General features: G+C 38.3%; 2 protein-coding genes across 2 annotated transcripts in view; one reads left to right on the top strand and one right to left on the bottom strand.

Annotated features, from left to right (window-relative positions):
* LOC135224816 (uncharacterized) overlaps nucleotides 1-19,040 on the bottom strand; it is a 451,449-nt gene that overhangs the window by 197,241 nt on the left and 235,168 nt on the right.
* The window catches only part of LOC135225081 (ATPase family AAA domain-containing protein 5-like), a 72,476-nt gene that overhangs the window by 52,801 nt on the left and 635 nt on the right, over nucleotides 1-19,040 (top strand). The window contains exons 7-9 of the mRNA XM_064264343.1: nucleotides 964-1,135; nucleotides 11,594-11,679; nucleotides 14,959-15,136. Of these exons, the coding sequence (XP_064120413.1) occupies nucleotides 964-1,135; nucleotides 11,594-11,679; nucleotides 14,959-15,136 (436 nt within the window). The remainder of the gene's footprint in view (nucleotides 1-963; nucleotides 1,136-11,593; nucleotides 11,680-14,958; nucleotides 15,137-19,040) is intronic.

The raw sequence follows: 19,040 nt of genomic DNA, 5'->3' as shown, positions 1-19,040 counted from the left end.
TCAGAGACAATGTTATGGTGTCGAAATATCCTGGCCAAGGGTCGACACAGTGTTACGGCCTCAGAGAGGTCCGCTTCAGGTTCGATATGAAATATTAAGCAGTGATTCTGTTCCTGGGGACTTGCCGGTAACCTGAAAATTATTGCTAACCAAGATTCAAGTCTACAGGCGCCACAGTCCATCTAAATGTGCCCTAGGCTGGTCACGGCCAGATATTTTGCCCTGATATGTAATAAGTCTGTAATGAAAATATGGAATTTCATTTGCCTAATCATTTATACTATAGTCTGCTTGGTAGTTCTACAAATTCTTAATGTCGGATCCAATGAACTTACAGGTAAATCTTGGCCTAGAATGAGAGAGAGAAAAAAAAAAGTCACCTTTTTCAGAATATTAATGTTTCCTCCATCTCTTTGTGATTAATGAGTTCTTAATTTTTTTTTCTATAGACCTTTGTATACAAACCTTTAATAATTTATATGGCCTTCCTCTTGTCTTCTCACTTTTCAGATTGAAAAGGCAAAGATAAAAAAGTATTCTCACCTTGTAGCACAATTTGGTTGGCTGATGTATATAGTGGGAGTTCTTTAAAATCTCATCAGTCCTCATAGAATAGATATTTATGATTTAGCAGTTTTTACATAAAATCTGTATTGTAAAGACATGGTTTTAGAGTAAAATTTTCCAAACTCATCTAATTGAATTATATATTCGGAATATGGTCATTATTCACTCTCAAAAATTAGTATTAGATCTATGCTTTAGCATGAAAGTTACTCTCATAAACTGTTAGAAAAGCATTAGTAAATAGACTATGCATATTTGCTGCCAATTGTTGACATTGTTTCTGGACATATATGGTAATATGCATATGAAGTTTTGTAGAGCTTGCAGTCTCAATTATTGAGGTTTTCATATCATCGTCATCCATTAATAAGCTTTTCTCTCGATTTCTCTTTGGAGGTGTTGGAGGTAAATGCATCTTCAAAGCGACCGGGAAAACATGTTATGAGTCAGTTAGCAGAAGCAACTCAGTCACACTCTGTTTCCAATTCATCAAATCAGCCTACTAATGCATTAGCAGCTATGTTTGCAGCAAAGAGTGGTACACAGTCAAAGAAGGTAAAAAACAAAGGTAAGGTCATATTTCTTGTATATTTATAGAATTGATAGATTTTGCATTTGATTTTATTAATTGTGGTCTCTTGATTTTGCTCAATGCAAACCTACCACATTTGATCGCTATTTAAAGTAGTAGCTACTTGAGACAACATTTTCCTTTTGGATTATTATTCCTTGTTTCCCTTCTGAAATGGTCTTATTACATGACTCAGCCTCTGTGTGGATAATGCGTATTTATGAAATTTCTCTATTGTTTTAAGTTTTTGTATTGGTTCTTCACATTGTGAGGTTAGATGTATAATGAGTTCTTTCCACCTACTTTTGTTTGCACTGGTGTGCCTGAATTCCTGTTTATATGAGATGAATCTTACCTGCTGCTAAAGTTAGCACACATCTCCATGCCGATAGGCGAGTCGGCATTCAAACAAAAGAAAAAAAATTGCGTGGCTGACCCGGAAGACTGCCTAGTTCAACTGTTCTCCTCCAGGTGTGTTCGAATGTTTTAGCTCTAGTCAGAATTCTCCTTGCCACCATTTGGTCTAGGCAAATGTTGACATTTGGTGAAACTTGGCTGTTTTTCTCCTATCAAGGTACTGTAAATTTAATCATCCTAGGATGTCTTCCACCAGAAGCAAGTCAACCAACATCAAGTTATGTAGGAATGATTATTGTGTAACCAGAATGCCTAAATTTGAGGTAGATCAAAATAATGTTTGTACCAGTTGCAGGGGTACAGAGTGTGATCTAGAGATTAGGTGTGAGGAATGCAAGGATTGGCCTAAGGATCTTATGCTCAAAAGTTTTAGATGTAGGAAAAGAAGGGAAGCAGTTACCCCTACTCAAACTATGGTTTTTTTCCTATGCTAGGCCTAATACTGATAAAGATAGTACTAACATTTCCTCTAGCTCCAACTTTTGCTCCCATTTCTGTTCAGGAGAATGGTATAGAGAAACTTGAACAGGGTGTAAGCCTTATTTTAGATTCTGTAAAGGTTTAACTGACTTTATGATAGCAAACTGTCGGAGTCCCCCCATAGTGAACGTTCTTTTTTGCGTTCCCCTTGTAGAGGTAAGGTGTTGGTGCCCTCGCCCGTATGTAGCCCGAGCCTAGGACTGCCCTGCGACAGTTGGAAAAGTCCGCTGTCATGGTCTCAAGCGCAGTCACGTAAAACGTATTCACCGAAAGATCGTTTTGGTAAGCGTAAGTCTTCGCACAGTATTTCAACCTAGCCTTCATTTAGAGCTAGTAATGAGGTTTTAGAACTGACAAGAGTAAGAATTTAGGTATAGACTTTATTAATAATGATATCCCGATAGCTGGTTGTTCTAATTCTTTTACATTGACTCAAGCAATTGTTGAACCTATTTCGTCTGCTTTTATGTCTCATTCTAAATCTTTCTCAGTTATTCCTCAGTCTTCTACTGTTGGAGAGTCTCGTGGACTCTGTTAATATCTCTCTTTCTCTTCCTTCTATAGGTACAGATTCTACTGTTGTTTCCAAACTAGATGCTATTCTAGCTGCTTTACTCTCTAAAGATGTGTCGTCTGGGATCGTTCCCAAGCTGCTTGAGACACATTCAGACGAAGTCGTGCAGTTCAGTGTCAACGAATCTTCCCCACTTCTCTTACAAGTCCTGTTTTCTTTCCCCTCTGCTTTGGTTTGGCCGACTTGAGTCGACACTAGTAGACAACTGCAGACTACTTCTCCCGGAGGTTCTACGCCTATCGAGCCAAATTTTCATTGCGAGGAGCCTGTTGCTGTCGTCTCGAATCCGCAACTGGCGGAAGAAGAGCTGGAGTCGGAAGTCTCTCCTTCAGTCTTCGGCGCTTGCTGGAACGTTGCTCTTCTCTTTATTCTCATTTGGTGGAGGAAAGAAATTCTGTAGAGAATAGATCATTATTATCTTCCAGCATTTTGACTCCCATTAAGTCTTTGAATAAACCTAAGCTTTCGCCTTCAATTAGAGGACGTTTTGACAAAACATCTAGTCTTTTAGTGCTCAAAGTCTGCCAGCTCTAGTATTCTGGGGTTTTCGAAATTGCGTAGAGTAAATTATTACAACACAGGCTTGTTATCGGCGCTGAAACCGTCCTCAGTCAACGATGCTGATTTCCTTGTGTGTCTCGATTCTATGAAAAGACGTGCTCTTGAAACTGGTAAGGTGCTTTGGTCTAATGCAGAGGCAGAGACTTTGTCAGTCTTTGTTTAGAATTATTGAGGTGTTGTCTTCTGCGGAACTTTCGCTAAGTACTATTGCTGCTTCTCTGCGCCAGCTTAACCCTTAAACGCCGACTGGACGTATTTTACGTCGACATTTTTTGTCTCTCGGGTGCCGACTGGACGTATTTTACGTCGACATACAAAAGTTTTTTTAAAAATTCGCGGAAAAATACTTTTAGGCCTACCAGCCGAAAACTCTTGAATCACGCGCCTTGGGGGATGCTGGGAGTTCACGGATCAAGGTGTTGTTTTGTTTACAATCGTTACGCAGGCGCGCAAGCGCAAATTTCTTTCTTGCCGCACTAAAAAGTATCTGTGACACATCTCTGAAGTTATTTCGTCACTTTGACATAATTTTTTTACCATTTTAAATTAGCCGTTACATGGACTATTATATATGAAAATGTGCGCATTTTTATGTAGAATACAACAAAAAATACTCATGATTGTAGCTTTTATCAGTTTTGAGATATTTTCATATAAATAACGATAATTGCCAAAATTTCAACCTTCGGTCAACTTTGACTCTACCGAAATGGTCGAAAAACGCAATTGTAAGCTAAAACTCTTATATTTTAGTAATATTCAATCATTTAACTTAATTTTGCAACTAATTGGAAGTCTCTAGCAAAATATTTCGATTTATGGTGAATTTATGAAAAAACTTTTTCCTTACGTCCGCGCGGTAACTCTTCCGAAAATAATCATACATGCGATTGTGGTAATGTTTGCACCATTTTAAATTAGCCGTTACATAAAGTTTTATATATGAAAATGTGCGCAATTTCATGCACAATACAACTAAAAACAACCCATGGTTGTAGCTTTTATCAATTTTGAAATATTTTCATATAAAAAATGATAAGTGACAAATTTCAACCTTCGGTCAATTTTGACTCTACCGAAATAGTAGAAAAACGCTAATTGTAGCAAAAAACGCTTATATTCTAGTAATATTCAAGCATTTACCTTCATTTTGCAACAAATTGGAAGTCTCTAGCAAAATATGTCTATTTATGGTGATTTTAAAAAAGAAAAAAATAACATTTTCTTTACGTCCGCGCAGGGGTAACTCTTCCGAAAAATCATACGTCGATTGTGGAAATGTTTGCACCATTTTAAATTAGCCGTTACATAACGTTTTATATATGAAAAAGTGCGCAATTTCATGTATAATACAACAAAAAATAGTGAAGGTTGTAGCTTTTCTCATTTTCGAAATATTTGCATATAAATCACGATAAATAGAAAAAAACCACGTTCGGTCAAATTTGACTCTACCGAAATGGTCGAAAAAAACGCAATTGTAAGATAAAACTCTTACAGTCTAGTAATATTCAGTCATTTATCTTCATCGTGAAACAAATTCGAAGTGTCTAGCACAATATTTAAATTTATGGTGAATTTTAAAAAAAAACTTACCTTCCCTCCGCCCGCGGATTCTCTGCCACAAATCTCCGAAATGCGTAAGTCCCATTCTCGAATATTTGCTCCGTTCATATTAGGCATTTCATAGAGTTTTATATATGAAAATGTGCGCAATTTCATGTAGAATAAAATAAAATATTTGAAGGTTGTAGCTTTTCTTATTTCCGAAATAATTGCATATATATATATATAAAAAATATTCGACATTCGGTCAACTTTAACTCGTAGATATGGTCGAAAACTGCATTTGTAAGCTAATATTCTTACAGTATAGTAATATTCAATCATTTGTCTTCATTTTGAAAGAAATTGGAAGTCTCTAGGACATATTTAGATTTATGGTGAATTTTTGAAAAAAATATGTGTTTATGTCTGCGCGTTACGAATTCATGGCATTCATTTTGTTATGATAATATTTTCTCTGTGTTGCTTTTATCATTTTACAATTTGTTATATACCAAATGATCGCAATTTAGTGTACATTACAACGAAAAAAAAGTAACTTGTTACCTTTAACCGTTTTGCGCACAGAGCGATTTGAATACAATTATATATGAAATTTAGTTTTTGCGCTATCATATATCGCATTATTTATATATGATAATGATAATTTTTTTCATTTCTGATGGTTGCATACTAAACTTCAGGCAATGACAAAAAAAGGAGCCAAAAATGAACTCTTATCTTTCAACAAAACTAAGCGCGCTATGATTTTTTTGAATAAAATTTTCAAAAAATATTTTTTCTGCTCCCGCGCTCACTCTTAAACGTCTCCGGCACACGGGAGACATTTTTTTTTTTACCGCTTCGGCGTTTAAGGGTTAAAGACTTTCTGATGCCAGCGGGTATCAAAACTTGAGAGGAGGTTTTTTGTTTTGCCTGGATAAGGCTGTTTCAGACGCGATAGGTGAATGTTCTCATGCTTTCACTAATTCGGTCTTGAAGAAGAGAGAAAAATTGTGCCTTATTTTTCAACTAAGGTCTCTCCTTCTCAGAAGATGGCTGCAGTTTTGGGTTCTCCCTTGGACCGCCTTCTGAATCCATCTCAAATTATTTAAGAAAATAAGGGAGGATATTTCTGTACAGGAAAATAGGACATTTATCAGACAATCTTTTAAAGCAGGAATAAAAGACCTGCTCCTTCTTTGCCTTCTGGCCCTTAGGTAAAAATTTGTCCTTCCTCATCTCATGAACAGTCTTCAGCAGCAAAGCCCTTTATGAGGTCCTTACCAGGCTCCAATAAAAACAAAACTGCTAGGTTTTTTTTAGAAAGAAATGAATCTTTATGCACTCAGGTTCCAGTAGGAGGCATGTTTGGAAAGACTCAGGATCAGAACCTTGGGTGGTGGAGGTACTGAAGGAAGGCTACATAATTCCTTTTCTGTCTCCTCTGCCTCTGTCGTCTTCTCCAATTGCTCTTCCATCTTATCATCATCAGCAGGAAAAGTTTCTTATATCTCAGAAAGAGGTGGTATCATTACCAAAGAAGAAAGCGATAGAGCAGGAGTCAGGAAACTCGCCTGGATTTTACAACCGTCTTTTTCTGGTGCCCAAGGCGTCTTGGAGGGTGGCGTCCAGTACTGGATGTGTCAAGACTCAACATGTTCATTTGTCTAACCCCATTCTCCATGGAATCATCCAGCACAGTACTAGTGGCAGTACAGAAGAATGACTTATTTCCACATTCCAATAAATCCTCAGTCTCTCAAGTTCTTGTATTTTGTCTTTGCAGGGAAGACATTTCAATTCAGAGCTCTTTGCTTCGGCCTGTGCACAGCACCTCAGGTATTCACAAGGATTTAAGCACCAGTAGGGGGATGGTGTCACTTGTTGGGAGTGAGAATTCTGCTCTATTGAGACAACTTGCTAATGTTGGCCAACTCTTTCAAGGGAATTCTGAGGGCCAAGGGTCTGTTACTTTGCTTAGCTCAGTCACTGGGCATACTGATAAATTTTCAGAAGTCTGCTCTGATTCCAACTCGGACCATTCTCTGCCTAGGGATTAGGATAGACACCCGCAGTTTTCAGGCTTTTCCATTGGAGAGATGGATAGACAATTTTTTATTGCTTCTAGGAAAACTTCAGCCCTTAAGGAAGCTTCTAGTAAAGCAATGGCTGTCTGTTGGGACACATGGTGTCTCTGGAAAGATTTGTTAGTTTAGCAAGGCTCAGGATGCAACCAATTCAACTCGACTTGAGAGAATCTTAGGACGGGAAGTCCCTGCCAGACTCCCAGTAAGTGTTTGGGGGACGGTAGCATGGTGGAAGGATCGTCAAAGACTGGGAACAGGGTCATCCCTAAGAAGAGTGAGCCCAGACCTAACCTTGTTTTCAGACGTTTCAATGATAGGCTGGGGAGCATGCCTGGGAGGCCACCAGATGTCCGGGTTATGGTCACCACAGGCAAGGGAGTTGCACATAAACAATCTAGAGCTTGGCAGTATGGAAGTCCTTCCTTCAGTGCGAACAAATAGCCAGAGGAAAAATAATACACGCAGTCCCCGGGTTACGACATTCTGAGGTTCAGGTGCTTTTCAATTATATTCATCAGAAATTATTTCCAGGGTCATGACGCCTACAACGCTGATCTGCAGACAAAATATGACACCAAAAATGCAAAATAATCAATATTTGAAGGTTTTTTTTATGATAAGTGCAATAAGAATGCAGTTTACATAGTTTTCAATGCACCCAAAGCTTTAAAAGTAAGTTTCTTAGGATTTTTGACAATGTTCCGGCTTACAACAATTTTCAGCTTACGACGTGCCTCAAGAACAGAACCCGTCATGACCCGGGGACTGCCTGTAGCAGTATTTTCGGACAATACCACCTCTTTGGCATACATCAGAAACTAGGGCGGAACAAGATCAAAGTCAGTGTTTCTGATAGCTGAGAAGTTATTTCTTTGGGCAGAAGCCAGGAACATGGTATTGATTCCACAATTCATACCAGGGAAAAACAATGTTTTGGCAGATCAATTGAGCAGGAAGGGACAAGTCCTACCCAAGGAATAGTCTTTACATCCTCAAGTCTGCCAGTTGCTGTGGAGTCTAAGGGGAGCTCCAAATGTGGACTTATTTGCACCAGCAATGAACAAGAAACTCCCAGTGTATTGCTCTCCTTGCGAGGACTCTCAAGCTTGGGCAGTAGACACATTTCTTCATGATTGGTCCAACCTAGATACAAATGCTTTTCCTCCATTTGCAACAATAAGAAAAGTGCTGAACAAGTTTCAAGAATTTAATCATTGCAGAATGACACTAGTAGCTCCATGGTGGCCTCAGAGAGAATGGTTTCCAGACCTTCTAGCACTTTCAGTGGATCTCCCTCGTTCTCTTCCTTTAAGGAAGGATCTACTCAGACAACCGAATTCCAAACAGTTCCACCAAAACCTCCACATGCTACACTCAACCACTTGGAGACTCAACCGTCTCCTTCGAGCGAGATGGTTTTCTAAAGTATCTCGGAAGTCTATCCTTTAATCAAGACAAACAACAACCTTGTCCTTGTATCAAGAGACAATGGGTTGTGTACTGCTCCTGGTGTCGTTCTAGAGGGATTTCCAGCACCCGTACCTCTGTAAATAACAAAATAAAGTTCTTTAGATATCTTAGATATAGTAAGAAGCTTTCTGTAGCAGCTATTCGAGGATATAGATCCATGCTTTCATCAGTGCTGCATCATGTACAATTAGATATTTCTAACAATCCAGATCTTAAGGAGGCATTGAGATAGTTTGATATTGAAGTCCCCAAAGTTTAATATCAATCTCTTTCATGGAACTTTGATGTGCTAAAATTTTTATCTGCAGATCCATTTGACCCTTAGGAATCTGCTTCTTTGAAGTTTCTAACCATGAAAACGCTCTTTTTGGTAGCGCTAGCGACAGCAAAAAGAGTGAGTGAGTTACAAGCATTCTCCAATAGGGTAGCCTTTTGTAAAGGAGATGCTGTTTTATCATTTGTGCCTTTGTCAAGGCTAAACTTCTACCTAGAACAGTGAGAATTCCAAATTTAACTAACCTCATGGGTGGGGAGTGAAGAAAAAGCCCTCCTCTGTCCAGTTAGAGCTATTAAGATTTATTTAGATAGATTAAAGACTGTGAGGGGCAGAGTTAATAATTTATGTAGTAGTGTTAGAAAGCCTAACGCTCCTTTATCTAAGAATGCAATGTCTTATTTTGTTAAGCATTTAATAAGACTAGCACATGAAAAACTAAATCCAGATATCTTACCTTTATTGAAGGTAAATATACATAGTGTAAGAGCTGTTGCTACTACTATTAGTTTTTTAAAGAATTTGTCTCTTGTGGATGTAATTAATGCAGCTCAGTGGAATTGTAATTTGATTTTTGCTGCTCATTATCTTAAATGTGTAGAAATCATGTTTGAAAACTGTAAAGCCCTTAACCCTCTAGTAATAGTGGGTAAAGTGTTTTCCTGAATCGAAAGAAAGAGCAATCTTTTAGGCTCTTTATTTTAATCCTGGGTGTTGGGTTTTTGGGGAGCATGAGGGTACATTTGTTGTACAGGAGCGTACCTTTGTATCATGGGTATTTACTTTGTGTTTGATTGTTATTTTTGGGGACTTTCGGACCCAGGCACAGGGGTCCCACTACGCCACTTATGTTCATTCTGACTGAAAATGAAGTGGTTTTCTCTGCAATGCTGCTCTTGACTGCACACATGAGAGCCTTCCACCCTGAAGGGAATCCACCTCCTGGTGACAGTATTATCCAGGAAGGATTCCTGATCAGGTAAGAATGTTTTGAGTTTCATACAAGAAGATCTTAGCTCGCTTAGCTGAGCGGAATTTGTCTAGTGCACTACGCACCATCCTTTATCTCAATGTGGGAATCAGCTAACTTTAACAGTAGGTAAGATTTATCTCAAATAATATAAATTTTCATGCTAAAATATATTATTTGGATACTTACATACTATTAAAGTAGACCCCACCCAGCCTCCCCACATTTAGTGGGCCGTCAAGGAAAATTCTGACTAGAGCTAAAACATTCGAACGCACCTGGTGGAGAACAGGTGAACTAGACAGTCTTCTGGGTAGGCAAAGTGATCTTTTTTCTTTTGTTTGAATGCCAACTCGCCTATCGGTGTGGAGAAAATGTGAGCTAACTTAACAGTAGGTAAGTATCCAAATAATAGCTAACATTAACAGTAGGTAAGTATCCAAATAATAAATTTTTTTAGTCTTCCATATTTTTCTCACCAACTGCCTCAATTCCTATTTGGTCCAAGTGATTGCTTATGTCCTTTCTCCCTGATTTTCTTGAACTTCCTTAAAGGCTTTATCCAGATACTTCAATATTTACTACTTTTCTTACCAAATACTACATTCTTTTTCTCACCACATGCTCACACCATCTTTTTCTTGGAGACCAATCTCATTTTCAGGCTCAGACACAATATATCTTAGCCATCTCATCAGGAATATGATGTTTTCAGTGCAATTTAACTGTGAATCCTGGCTTTTTCTTCTTCTACACGTTTTCAGAGTGAGATACTTATTCTTTGATAGTTGCCATTACTATTTAGCTAATTACAGGCCTGTACATATATTTTAATATCAATGAGAGGCAGTTCAAACGGTTGCTGTTGCTTCTGTTTCTTACTGCCTACCTTGATACTGCTTCACTATCCAGCTTTTCACAAAGGGATAAGATTCTACTTATTCTACCACAATATGGTTCTCCACACTGCTCTTCCTTAGCATTGTCTTGATGACTTGCAATTGACTGATATATAGGTTTAAATATCACTCTTATACCTCTCCTGCAGCATCTGCAGTGCCACTTTCCCAATGTGTTTTCCCTTGCCTCCTTTGTTATCTGTATTCTTGGTTTTGCTTATGTTAAATTTCAGTCATGTTTTCACCATTCCTCTTTAACACCTTTTGATTATTTTGGAAACATCCACTGATTCTGCTGTCAGCATCTGTATATGGCATGTTTCTGGGGCCTTGTTCTTTGTAACTTTATGAAAGTCAGGACATTTTTCTAGGTGCAGAATTTAGATTTATTGACGATTTTTGTGTAGTACATAATTTTCTTGGTTTTATAGCATTATGCTAATAGAGAAAGCTGAAAGCATCATCCTCTTGTTATTCATGAGCATAAACATTTTCAAGTAAGTGTGCTTTCACTTTGCATTCATAGTGGTGTCAAAAGAAACTGGTTGTGATACTGTATTAGTTCGTGATTACTTAACATATTGCTTACAAATTTCTTTGCTGTGAATGAATACAGGGATTATACAGAAATCAAAAAGTTATTTCATCCTGAGGATGGGCTATAGTACCTTTTTGTAATGCAGATTTGTAGACAGTACACACATGGATGATTAAGGTAATACTTAATATTTTACAACTTAAACATTCAGTCTATAATGATTTATTATTCACGAATACAGAATCCTTACACAATTTGTGTTCATAGCTTTGCCAACTCTACTCCTGCTATACATTTCTGATCTGCCAATATAGACAGGAAAGGTTCTTGCCACTTGCCTAATACGTATACTTTGCTCACCTCGAGGAAATACATATGCAGTTTATTTTCTGTTCCTTAGTTTAATCTGTTTGTTAATAGAAATACAAGATTTTAGATAATTTTCTGGCTATTATAATACATGTCACCGATTGTTAGTATTGTCAGTACTAATGTGCTAACAATTGTTTGTATGGTTATTGTATTTGGATATTTGCTCTTCTGCATAGAAATCTTTAGGACTATTGGTATGTAGTCTGTCACATGTCATGTGCAGCATTTTATGACACATTTTATACATGTCCGAGTTCTTTTTCAGCTTTTGCAAGTAAGGAAAAAGTATCACATGGATGTAACAGAGATGTGGAGAAAAAGAAAGGATTATCAGTGGTCTTATTTGAGGATGTAAGTATGAATTAACTATGATTCTTCAGCAGATTTATCCTTACGTATTTTTTAAGAATTAAGAGACTTTTTACAACTGACTTTGGAATCGCAATTAGTAACATGTACAATGATTTCTTGATTGCATTTCATGGTTCCTTCAAAACTCCTTATCAAGTTCATTTACATTTATAAAAACCATTAGTCATAAAATTGCCTTTAACACTTTAACACCGATTGGACATATTAAACGTCGATATAAATTGTCTGTTGGGTGCCGATTGGACGTATAGTAAGTCGATATAAAAAAGTTTTTTTAAAAATTCGCGGAAAAATAGTTATAGGCCTACTAGGTAAAAACTTTTGAATCACACGCCTTTGGGGATGCTGGGAGCTCACGGCATTGTTTTGTTTACAATCGTTACAGGCGCGCAAGCGCGAATTTCTTTCTTCTCTCACTAAAAAGTATCAGCGACACATTCTCAGAAATTATTTCGTCACTTTGACATCATTTTTGCACCATTTTAAATTAGCCATTACATGGAGTATTATATTTGAAAATGTGCGCAATTTCATGTAGAATACAACCAAAAACAACTCATGGTTATAGCTTTTATCAGTTTTGAAATATTTTCATATAAATAATGATAAGTGCCAAAATTTCAACCTTCTGTCAACTTTGACTCTACCGAAATGGTCAAAAAACGTAATTGTAAGCTAAAACTCATATATTCTAGTAATATTCAATCATTTACCTTCATTTTGCAACAAATTGGAAGTCTCTGGCACAATATTTCGATTAATGGTGAATTTATGAAAAAAACTTTTTCCTTACGTCCGCGTGGTAACTCTTCCGAAAAAATCATGAATTTTTTCATCCGATTGACATAATGTTTGCACCATTTTAGATTAGCCGTTACATAAAGTTTTATATATGAAAATGTGCGCAATTTTATGTAGAATACAACTAAAAATAGCCCATGGTTGCAGCTTTCATCAATTTTGAAATATTTTTATATAAATAACAATAAGTGCCAAAATATCAACCTTCGGTCAACTTTGACTCGACCGAAATGGTCAAAAAATGTATTTGTTAGCTATAACTCTTATATTCTAGTAATATTCAATCATTTACCTTTATTTTGCAACAAATTGGAAGTCTAGCATAATATTTCAATTTATGGTGAATTTATGGAAAAAAAAAAACTTCCTTACGTCCGTGCGGTAACTCTTCCAAATAAAATCAGAAATTTTTTAGTCCGATTGTCGTAATGTTTGCACCATTTTAAATTAGCCGTTACATAAAGTTTTATATATGAAAATGTGCACAATTTCATTTAGAATACAACAAAAAAACAACCCATGGTTGTAGCTTTTATCAGTTTTGAAATAGTATTTTCATATAAATAACGGTAAGTGCCAAAATTTCAGTCTTCGGTCAACTTTGACTCGAACAAAATGGTAGAAAAATGCAATTGTAAGCTAAAACTATTTCATTCCTGGAGACTGTCAGGAGATTCTCCAAGTAGAAGGGTTCTCCTCCAGAGTGGCTCGACAGTTGGCTCTTGCCAGACGGCAATCAACTAGAGTAATTTCTCAGCAAAATGGTTGGTTTTCAGACGGTGTAGGTCTCAGGGTCATTCAATTTCTAGACCTACCTTACCGAAAATAGTGGAGTTTTTAGTTCATTCACATCAGGACAGGGGACTGTCGTCTTCGTGTATTGAGTGTTACAGGTCGATGCTTTCATATGTTTTCAAGAAAGGCTCCCTGAAATCTCTTTTTCGTATGTCATTAGATATTTTAATTCGATCTTTTTCCCTATCTCGACCCAGTCCGCAGTTGTCTCCTCCGACGTGGGACGTGAATAAAGTCCCATAAGCCTTTTTCTTCAGAGATCTTATTTTTAAAACTGGCAGTTCGTTTGCCTATGAAGGCCAGGCGCCAAGAGTACAAAGTATTTGAGTGGTAGCTACATCAGTAGCTTTTATGAAGAACGTCTCTGTCGCCATGGTGCTTGAGGTGGCTTTCTTGGCGTTCTAATTCTGTTTTTGCATCTATTTATTTGAGGGATTTATCTGTAGTTCTAGGTGACCTTTCTTTGGGCCCATTGGTGACAGCAGGACAGGTTGTCTGACAAGAGAATTAGGTAGTCTTCCTGTTTTATGTTGGTCGCTACCCGTATTTTTTTTTTTTTTTTTTTTTTTTACGTTTGTTTTTCGCATTATATCTTTTGTGGGCAGTTTTTGGTTTATTTTTATTGGGAATTAGGTAGTTAGGTACAGTATTTATTTGAACTAGTCACTGGGTTGGGTCGTCAGTGCTGGCACTACTCTTCTCCCAAAGTCGATTCTGACTTAGGACTAGCCACTGGTTCCTTTGTCCTGATGACTCACACTTCTATTGTCTGTCTGGACATGGAATTAGTCGATGGGTTGTCTGCTGCCATCTGGTGACTAGTTAGCCATCTACATTTTCTCTCGCCTTTTTCTTGGAGTCAGACACTCACGCAAGATCAGGCGACATTCAGTAGCTCAGAGTTTCTTGTTGATGAAATCAGTTGTATTGTTACACCCTCCGATAATCGCTTAACATGAAACCAGTTTGGACTATCAGACACTCATCCTGTGGGACTGAGTCGCCTTTCGCTCCCTATTCCTCTCTCGTAGCGCCAGAAAAGCTTGAGTCAGGAGTCGCTCATGAGACGACATTGCTGCTGGCGACGTTGGGTTGTGTTCACTTGGCATTGAATCGATGAGACAGTCCAGGTGTTCCTCCTTCGGGAAAGAGTTGCCAATCTTATAGAGTTATTAGTATCTTAGACTTTGGGTTGGGTTATTAACTCAGTATATGATTTATATTTCTTTGGTTTTATGTCCTTTTATTAATTTTTTCTTCTTTCTATTCCATTAATCGGATTATTTAGGTTCTTCCTACTCTGCCTGAAGGGGAAATTATATTCAGATTCAATGTGGTTAATCAGGCTAGATAAATTATATTAAGGTAATGTTTATTAATATGGAATAGTACTTACCTGTATGATTTGCCTAGTCCCACCCATCCTACCCCACAAACTGCCTATCACGGAAGGTTTTGTAACTCAAACGGCAGTGTTGCCAACTGGCAGACAGAATAGAAGGTAACAGTTTTGCCAATGTGGTCAATTTTGGTGTGGTTTTTAGGTGATTTGGGCTAGATAAATTATATAGGTAAGTATTATTAATATTAATTTTATTATAAAAATTCCAGTTTTTCCAAAATGACTTGTAACTAAACTCATATTTTTCATGTTTCTTGCAGATAGATATTGTCTTTGAAGAGTCAGATGAAGGTTTTCTCTCCACTGTGAATAACTTTATGATAACTACAAAAAGACCGATTATCCTTACTTTAAGTTACCCATCTCACAGTGCACTGAGTAAAATTAAAAGCAGTTATGAGAGGCTCGACTTTGAACCCCCGCCAGAAGACCTTATAGGTATGTCATCGAATATTTTTTATTAATTTTTTTTCTATTTATTTTCTCTGTATTTGCTCTCCGTGTTTGTAGAAATCAGCATTGGTCTGTCACTGATAGCTGGATTTCTTAATATCATTGTTATTCACTGCTCACACTGACATTAGAGCGACAGTGCTCCCTTATTATAACTGCTAAATACTTGTACCTTTTAAGCTAAAATGCTTATAACTGCCTATTTTAATATTTTCACTGCGTAATTTGATAGTTCAAACAAAAATATACCTTAAATTATCATACTAAAACAATTGTAATATTTCAAATAAAAATACATCCCAAACCATCATCCAGAACACCAAAGTAACATTACATTACAGTACTCTCCTACTACTGATACTCTTCAGTAGGCTATATAAACCATAAAAGGGATTTTGACGTAAGGAAAAATCTATTTCTGGGCGATTGGCTCGTGTCGCCAGCGAAATATCCTTTAATCTATTATTTCTAGGGTAAATGTACTAACACATACCAGAGAATAAATAAAATAAAGAAAAAGGTCAGTATAACTGACTCGCTCACCCTCCAAGAGGGTGTCGGTATGAACACTAGGCGAGTGAGACCACTACCACGAGCCAAATACCAATAGAAATCTCCCACAACAAAAACCCTCCATGAGAGCCAGCCGACCCACAGAGTGAGCAGCTCGTACTACTACTACTCCATCCCATGCTGCCGACTGCTGCGCCTCTGGTGGCCATCCTGAAGTTAGCAGACAATCTTGGGCGATGGGATGGGTAGGGCGGGATTTCGCTGGCGACACGAGCCAATCGCCCAGAAATAGATTTTTCCTTACGTCAAAATCCCTTTTCTGGGCTCAGCTCGTGTCGCTGCGCGAAATCGTACCAGAGAAATAGCACAAGATTGTAAACAAAAGTAATAAAATAAATCAGAATAGGTCTCAAATAAAAAATAAAGTAAATATAAAAAAGAATATAATTGCTAAAAAGATACAAATACACAGTGATACAAAATAGAAATATGCTTAAATTACCCTTAATTCTAAACATGTTTCTTATCATAAGGTAATTACATATGTACAGAGGTAAATTGGCTTACATGTAACAAAATGGTATCTGTGTAAAGGCATGTATCAAAATATTTAATAGCAATTAAAATAATCAAATGAACAAATTAAGCAACAAGGATAATATATAAGGAACTGCATATGACTTAATATACAAAACCCATACCATTATAAATAGATGTATCCCTAGCATAAAAATAAAAGGGGGTAAACATCCATGAGATCAAAATCCATAATCATCTGTGAGTGTCCCTAGTCAAAAAATAGGGGGCACACACTACATCATCATATAAGCAGCTAAGACACCAGGTGAATGTAAAATGAACACGGTAGGAATAGACGAACTGTTGGGTGAAGCAGGTAGAAAGGAGGACTGAATCTTCTACTACAAGTTTAACTAGAATCAGGGGAAACTATGTTCCCGCTGCTACTGCTGAAAATTTCAGAGCTTCCAAGGACTTAAGGTAATGGCGTTTGAACACTGTCGGCGATTTCCATCCGGTATAACTTTTTCAACTCATCGAAGTTCATGTGTTGGAAATAATTAATTGAGGTGGCTACTGCCCTGACATCATGTACTTTCGGGAAAGAGTCAGGATTGGCTTGCTTAATAAAGTACAGGATTTGTTGCCTGACGCCTTTAATGATAAAGTTCCACCTTTTTCCCTCTTAAAGAGGGGACCGATGAGGATGAGGGAGTCCTGGACAGAAAAGGCTCGTAAAGTTTGTAACTGGGCAAAGAGATACGTCTTGTGGGAAGGGGTAGTACCTCCTTCCAAGGTTCCCACCTCATCAAAGGGTCTTCATTCTTTGCTAAAAAGCTACGTTCCGGAGAAAGTAGTACCTCCCCTGTGGGAAGGAATTGAATATGATCCGGATCTTCTGGACAAAGCCGACAGTTCTGAAATTCTTGCTCCTGAAGCTAAGCTTAATAAAAACAGTGTTTTACCTTAAGAGCATTATAAACGAGCATGTGTCATTATCGGTTTCTGAAGCCAGTTTTAGAACATCGTTTAAGAACCAATGAACTGACGTAGGCCTTACAGAAGGTCTAAGTCTAGCACATGCCTTAGGAATAGACGAGAAGTAGGAATCCGTCAAGTCTATGTTGAACCCAAATTGAAATATCTTTTTTCAAGGCTGACTTGTTTGTCGTAATCGTGCTAGCTGCTAAACCCTTTTTCAAATAAGGATCTGAAAAAGGATATAGCTGAATTAACTGTCATGATTTTAATATCAGATTCTCTCAGGAAGAATGCTAACTTTTTGACAGCAGCATCATACTGTCTCAAAGTTGAATCTCTTTTATCGGATTCCAGGAAGAGAATATTCTGAGGGTCAATATTCGCAAAAATCTCTTTTTTTTTGCCGCAAACTTCATGAAATCCATAAAGTTAGGGTTTTGGAGAAATCCCTGAGGAAGCGAACACAGTCTTTCGTTTGTACTGACTGGGAGAGCCTGGGATTGGGGATCCGAAGAGGACGAAGGCCCAGCTCCAGAATTAGGGATACCAATTGCTCTTCGGCCAGTCTGGGGCTACTAGAGCCACTTGACCCTTGAACGTCCTGAGTTTGTTTAAAACTTTCATAAGGAGATTCACTGGGGGGAAGACATAAATCTTCTTCCAGTTGTTCCAGTCTAGAGGGCGTCCGTGGCATAAGCCAGAGGGTCCCAGGTTGGGGGCTACATAAACAGGGGAGTTTGTGATTCGCTTGGGACGCGAAGAGATCCACCTGTAGCCCTGGGACTCTTTGAAGGATCCATTGGAACGAACTGTTGTCCAGTGACCATTCCGATTCTAGGGTACTGATCGGGTATAATGCGTCTGCTATGACGTTTCTCAACTCCAGCTATGTGAGTGGAGGAGAGATGCCAACTGAACTTGTCTGCCAGGGGAGAAGATGGCTACCATCACATGATTTAGATGACGTGACTTGGAGCCTCCTCTGTTTATACAATGCACTACCACTGCGCTGTCCAGAACTAGCTTTATGTGGGAGTACTTTGGTGGCGCAACCTTTTTAGAGTCAAGAACACTGCCATTGCCTCCAGTACGTTTATATGGAACTGACTGAACTGAGGTGACCAAGTTCCTTGAACCTTTTGGACGTGGGGAATACCCTCCCCAACCGCTTAAGGACGCGTCTGTGTGGATGGTAATCCCTGGTGGAGGGAACTGAAGGGGTACTGACACTGACAAATTCTTGACTTTCGCCCACGGCCCGAAGTCGATTCTTTAGAATCAGAGGGACTGAGGATAGTTTGTCCCTGGACCTGACATTTGCTCGTGAGCGCCAGATTCTGGTTAGGTCTTTCAGTTTGGCTTTCATTAAGACGTTCGTCACTGATGCAAACTGGAGAGAACCCAGGATCCTCTCCTGAGCTCTCCCTTGACGCCAGTTTGTGACTTAGAAATTGCTTGACTGACTTCGCTATTTCTTTCCTTTTGGTTGATGGAATCGACAGAGTATGGGAGGATAGATTCCATTGAATGCCCAGCCACTGAAAGTCTGACTCTGGAGTGAGTCTTGACTTGGTCCTGTTTTATCTTGAAAGCCTAGATATTCCAGGAACTGAATCACTTTCAGTGTAGCTCTGTTGCATTCCTCGACTGTTGAAGCCCAGATCAACCAATCGTCGAGATACGCTACTACCATAATCCTTGCGATCTGAGTTGTTGTACTACTACTTCCGCTAGTATTCGTGAACACCCTGGGTGCCACGTTGAGTCCGAGGGGACTACCTTGAAGGAGAATGTCTGGTCTCCTATCTTGAAACCCAGATATGGACGGAAGTGTCTTGCAATAGGGATATGAATAGTAGGCGTCTGTAAGATCGAT

The sequence above is a fragment of the Macrobrachium nipponense genome, chromosome 12 (assembly GCF_015104395.2).
Source record: "Macrobrachium nipponense isolate FS-2020 chromosome 12, ASM1510439v2, whole genome shotgun sequence".
Lineage (NCBI taxonomy): Eukaryota > Metazoa > Arthropoda > Malacostraca > Decapoda > Palaemonidae > Macrobrachium > Macrobrachium nipponense.
Note: the sequence above shows the minus strand (reverse complement) of the source record. Positions and strands in the feature narration are given on the sequence as shown.